Below are 6,000 nucleotides of genomic sequence, written 5' to 3'. Positions count from 1 at the left end.
TTTTTTTTTTTTTTTTTTTTTTTTTTTTTTAAGAGAGAGAGCAAGCACAAGTGGGGTGGGAGGGCAAAAGGAGGAAGAGAGAGAATCTTTTTTTTTTTTTTTTAAGATTTTATTTATTTATTTGACAGACAAGAGATCACAAGTAGGCAGAGAGAGAGGAGGAAGTAGGCTCCCCGCTGAGCAGAGAGCCCGATGCGGGGCTCGATCCCAGGACCCTGGGACCATGACCTGAGCCGAAGGCAGAGGCTTTAACCCACTGAGCAACCCAGCCGCCCCGAAGAGAGAGAATCTTGAGCACACTCCCTGCTCAGCTGGATCTTGCTACTGTGAGATCATGACCTGACTGAAATCAAGAGTCGGATGCTCAGCTCACTGGGCCAACCAGGCGGCCCTCCTAGATGAGTTTTGATCTTCCCTCCCTGCTGCTATTTCTTCTTATGCCTTGTCCTATCTTGGTGTCTTAGGTCAGGTTCCTTAGAAGCAGATCCTGAGTGGCGGCTGGGTGACTCAGTCATTTAGGCGGCTGCCTTCAGCTGAAGATCATGATTCTGGGGTCCTGAGATGGAGCCCTGTGTTGGGCTCCCTGCTCAGCAAGGGGTCTGCTTCTCCTTCTCCCCCTGCCCCTACTCCCTGCTCATGTGCCCTCTCTCTCTCCCTCTCTCTCTCAAAAGTAAATAAATAAAATCTTAAAAAAAAAAAAAAAAAAAAGCAGAGCCTGATTTGAGGGTTTTGTGCATGTGGTGGTTCATTTGGAGAACCGGCCTGGAGAGGGGGCAGGGAAGGAGCTAGCTGATGCCCCCCTTTCCCTTTGGGAGCTCTGGAGTGTGAGCGGCCCCCAACACTGTCCCCTTTGAGGCAGGGCTGAGTTTTTGTCAGTAGTAGTCAGTAGTCACTGATGGTAGTGGAGGCCATAGCTCTGCCAACCTCCTCCTCCGTGGGGGGTACTTAACCTCGAAGGCAGCTCTCAGAAGCAGGTTGTCCTTGGGAACTACTAGTGGCCACCATGCACAGCAGCCTTGGGGGATGGGGGGCAGAGTGAGTTACCTTCCCTGGGAATGGGGGTCCAGACAGCAACAGCAGCATCTCTGAACATCTTGGAACCAGGTGCCTCCTCTAGAGTGGTGACCTTGCCTGTGTTGCCCCTCTACTCCAGTGTCCACAAAGGATCTGATCGAGACATGCTGTGCCGCTGGACAGCAGTGGGCCATCGACAATGACGAGTGCCTGGAAATCCCCGAGAGTGGCGCGGAGGGTGATGCCTGCAGGTAAGGTGGGCACCCCGGAACAGGCAGAGCTGCCCGTTTGCCTTTTCCAGATCCTAGCTTGCTTTGGCCCATGGGCCCTGGCAGTACAAGGGGAGCGCAGTCTCTACGTGTCTCCACGTGCATGTTGTGGCTGCTGTGAGCCCACCGGCCAGGCTTACCCCAGGAAAGAGAGCCTAAAGGCTGGCTGCGGGAATACACCAGCCACGCACATTTGTAGCCTGCCTGATGAGTGGGGTTAAGACAGGGTATGCTTTGGAGCGTGTGTTCAAGGACTAGTACCACCTGGGAGTGGGGAGGGGCCTCACTCACTGTGTACTGCTCAGACCCCATGAGATTTTCCTCCTCAGCTTTGAACCGGGAGCCTTCAGCCCTCTTTTTTTCCCCCACTCTGCTATCCTGGGGTCTCCAGAAGGCTGGCCCCTCACTGTCCTCTGCTGTCTATGTGGATTGTTTTTACTGACTTTCGTGTTCTTCGCAAAGGAATAATTTGTACCTTTGCCCCTTTGGCACTAAGCGTGGAAAATGTCTTGTTCAGCCATTCACCTCTCCCTTTTTCCCAGGGAGGACTTCTTTCCCAGCCTACTTATTTTTCTCGATAAAGATAAGGTCCAGAGAGGTGATGTGATTCACCCAAAGCCGCACTGCTCCCTGGGAGCATGGCCAGAGTCAGAGCCCCTGTTTTCCCAGTGTCTAGCCCTCTGTGCCTCTTTTAGAGACATTTAAATTCTAACCTTGTCCTTTTCCCTTCCCTTTTGTCATCCTACCAGTTTGGGGACGACTTAGGAGTTAGAGCATGCCTTATCTAAGAATTTGGAGCTTAGTGGCCCTGACTTGTGCTTGTATCCCTCTTGTGACGGGAAACTCACTACTTCATAGATAGGCAGTTCTGTCACTGAATAGCTCCCACTGGGACATGCCCTTTCTCAATTGAGACTAAACTCCACCTCCCAGTGACCCCCATCTTTGTGTGCTGGCTCCCCAGAGCAGCCCTACAGATATGGGGCGTCATGGCCAGGGGACCTGGAGGCTGCTGTTTTCCAGACTGAGCTGCCCTGTGCTTCCTGGGGTTGAGTCTGCCTATCCTTCTCAGCCCTGTGGGGTCCTGGAATGCTGACCCCTCCCACACTGGTCAGGGATAGACAGCGTGGAGTCCACTGGGCCCCAGGCCTGAGTGTTGTTGATGGAACTCAGACACAGAACTATTCTTCGGTGGGAGTGGGGGGAAATGCCACCAGCACAGGCCTCTTGCTGTGGACCTCTTGCAGGGGCTGCCTTCTCTGAGCTTCATTTTATTCTCTGGGAAATGAGCCCAGTCATTCCTCCTGGAAGGGTCACTGGGAGGATGGGGGCCGGCGCTCGGGCAGAGCTGAGGGACCCCTCTGTTGCAGGATAGCCCAGAAGCACTGCTGCGTGTCCTACTTGAAGGAGAAGAGCTGCATGGCTGGCGTCATGGGGGCCAAGGAGGGCGAGGCCTGTGGGGCTGAGGACAATGACACGTGCGGTGTCTCCTTGTACAAGGCAAGCCCGACCTGTGCATCCGTAGCCTGGGCCTGAGGCCCTTGCGGGCTGGGGGTTCGGCTCCCTGCGGGACTCCTCCATAGGGGGTTTGGGGGGCATCTTCATCTGGAGAGAAGCCGTCCTCAGCTCTCACAGCGGCCAGCTCATTCAGGAGCTATTCGTCAAACACCAGCCTGTCCTGGGCCGCGTTCGGCATTAAGGATGTAGAAACGAACAGCCCATGACAAGGCCTGTCCTCACAGGCTTTCTCTTTCTGTTTCTTCTTTTTGTATCCGGCTTATTTCACTCTGCTTCACGTCCTCAAGGTCACCATGTTGTAGCGTGTGTTAGCCGCTCTTTCTCTTTCAAGGCTAGGTAACCATCCCTCGCGTGGCTGTGACACGTTCCTCTGACGGCTGTTGGGTTGCTTCTGCCTCTTGCCTCCTGTGAATAACGCTGCCCTGACTGTGGGGCTAAGAAGAGCCTTTCTCCTGAGGACAGACAGTGCTCCCCTTCCGCTGTACTGGCTAGAACTTAGTCCGGGGTCCGCACTGAGCTTCTAGGGAGGCTGGGGAATGCGGTCTTTCTTCTGGAGAGTTCACGTGCGGCCCCAGGCTGCCTCCTGGGGGCCCCGAGGGAGTCCCTCGGGCTTACAGTCCAGGGGAAGGCGGACGGGCTCCGAGGGGCCTGCGGGCTGTGAGCAGTGATGCATGTCTCTCTCCAGCAATGCTGTGACTGCTGTGGCCTAGGACTCCGTGTGCGGGCTGAGGGCCACTCATGCGAGTCTAACCCCAACCTGGGCTACCCCTGCAACCACGTCATGCTCTCCTGCTGTGAAGGGGAAGACCCCCTCATTGTGCCCGAGGTGCGCCGGCCCCCAGAGCCTGAAGCTATTCCACGGAGAGGTGAGCGAGGGGCAGAGACAGCCGTTGGGGCTTCCAGCTAAGACTGGGTGTCCTCTTGCCTTCTGGGGGACCGCGGGGTCCACTATCACCTTTGGCTGAGGTCCAGGCTCTGCTCTGGCTAGAGTTCTTCTGTGGCCTCCGATGGTGGCCTCTGCCCTGTTATTTCTGAGACGGTGGTCCCATCCAGCTAAGTACATACCATCCGCTCCACCCCCCAAAACGCCAGCTTCCGGCCACCCTTCCACTCCTCACTCACCTGCCCTCCCGTGTCCACCAGCACCTCCACACGTCTTCCTCTTTTACTCTTCTACCCATTTCATGCTCTTCCAGCCACTCTTCTACCCATTTCATGCTCATTGGCACATCCTCCTTACCCTGGTCCATTTCTCCACCCATTCATCCTGCTACACTGTCCATTCCCATCCCCTCATCTGGCCATTCACACGTACTTCCTTCTGTTCGTGTATCTACCCAGCCACCCATTCATCCACCCGTCCATTCACCCAGCCACTTACCCTTCTGCCCGTCCGTCTGTCTGTCCATCCATCCATCCATCCATCCATCCATCCGTCCTTTATCTGTCTGTCTGCTCATCTATTCACCCACCCAGCCAGCAGAAACCTTTCACTCATTCATTTACCTTCCTTCATCCATCTGCCCTCTATCCATGTCAGCTATGCCATCCCGTGTCTTCAGGGTACAGGACGGAACCAGTGCAGAGAATGCATTCAGAAACTGTGCCCCGCCCACCTGATCAGCCCCTTCCAGGATAGCACTGCCGTTCTCCCTGAATCGTCAGCGCTTGGCCCTTTAAAGTCACTAGCAAATGACTGATGAATGATGGGTTTGTTTGGTGGCCTCCCCTTCACCACCATGAACCCTTTGAGGGCTCCTTGGGCCTGTGTCCTCTTCCTCTGTGCCCCTGCCCAGGGCCTGCCCCCACGCTACCATTGACTGTGTGCATGGGAGCTCGGGTGCCAGTGCAGAGCCTGGAGCCGGAGCTGTCTCAGACCTTCCAGCCCTCCATGTCCCTGGGGTCTCCTCTTTCCTCCGACTTCCATGTGCTATGGTCCCTCTTATAGCTGCCATGTCCAGCTTCTGTCACCCTAGCCAGGGATGTCAACTGGACTTGTGACTGTTAGCCTTCTTTGTGCCTGTGGGCCAGCAGGAGCCTGATGAGGATGTCCCAGGGAACCCACAAGGACTCTGCTAAGAGGGACTGGGCAGCCTTACCGGGCTAGCATGGACACAAATCCGCATCCAGTCCTAGGAAATACCGCTTGCCGGGGTTGGCTGTAGGGGCTTTGAGCGGGGCTATGAAGGTCTGGTTAGTACCCAGAAGAGTTGGGTTCAAGGTCAAGTTTGGGAGGAAGTTTGGCCTTGAGAGTAACAGGGTGGGGAATGGGCCGGGCAGGGTCCAGAGTCAGAAGTGCATGTTCCTCTTGTCCAGTGGAGAACTGGTGGGTAACCTAGGTCTCAGGAGACACAGATGGTAGGGTCAAACTGACCTGGGTTCCCGTCCTGCTCGGGTGACCTTGGGCAAATCATTTTGCTCCTCTGAGCCTTAGTTTCCCCTCTGCCAGGAGCATTGTATGAAGAGCATGCTGGTGAGGGCGGGCTGAGCGTGAACCCTAGAAATGCTGCCTAGCCTGTGGCATGCTCGGCAGAGTCCTGAGCCCAGACCTGTCTGCTGCCCACCTGCAGTGCCTGATCTCTGGGCTGGACCACCAGCTGCCACAGCCCTGTCTGCATGCACTGGGCCAGGGCTGATCGGCCTGGAGCACAGTGTAAACACCCTCAGTATGAAACACGTTTCTTAGACGTGACATCATGCAGTTGGTTTCTTGGACGGCTTGGCTGCCTGGGGCCAGGGAGCGAGGCTAAAGGCCCGTGCCTATTGGGGACATGGAGGCCTGTGGGTTCCCTTCCCTATTCTGCTACTGGCGTATGAAGAGCCTCCAAGGCAGCTCAGCCCCAGGAGCCTTCTCTGCCACTCCCACCTGCTCCTCACTGCAGCCCCAGGGGGCTGGAGAGACCCAGCGCTGCCCAAGGGGACATGGCTGCGGAGGGCCCAAGTGAGAGTTCAGATCCCCATCTCTGACAGAACACATGTTTGGGTCCTTTCTGTTGCTAGGGGTGGGCCTCCCAGATGTCACTGAGATCAGGGATCTGGATCCAGTTCAACACTTCAGCCAAAGCTTTCTGGGGACTGTTATGGGCCTGGTCCTGTCATATTGCAGGCCATAAAGACTTGGACGTGGCTCTGATGGGTTTATTCTTCTTGCTAGAGGTCTGTTTCTTTGTCCATCTATCCTTCCATCCATCCATCCATC

The 6,000-nt window shown here is 55.7% G+C and overlaps 1 protein-coding gene across 1 annotated transcript in view; it reads left to right on the top strand.

Annotated features, from left to right (window-relative positions):
• Positions 1–6,000, top strand: part of LOC111159057 (fibulin 2) — a 57,681-nt gene that overhangs the window by 27,516 nt on the left and 24,165 nt on the right. Inside the window, exons 2-4 of the mRNA XM_022521435.1 lie at positions 1,154–1,265; positions 2,654–2,783; positions 3,487–3,667. Coding sequence (XP_022377143.1) covers positions 1,154–1,265; positions 2,654–2,783; positions 3,487–3,667 — 423 coding nt within the window. The remainder of the gene's footprint in view (positions 1–1,153; positions 1,266–2,653; positions 2,784–3,486; positions 3,668–6,000) is intronic.

This window comes from Enhydra lutris, unplaced genomic scaffold, assembly GCF_002288905.1.
Source record: "Enhydra lutris kenyoni isolate GAN:26980312 unplaced genomic scaffold, ASM228890v2 scaffoldscaffold66, whole genome shotgun sequence".
Lineage (NCBI taxonomy): Eukaryota > Metazoa > Chordata > Mammalia > Carnivora > Mustelidae > Enhydra > Enhydra lutris.
The sequence above is the reverse complement of the archived record's forward strand: the minus strand, read 5'-3'. Positions and strand labels throughout refer to the sequence as shown.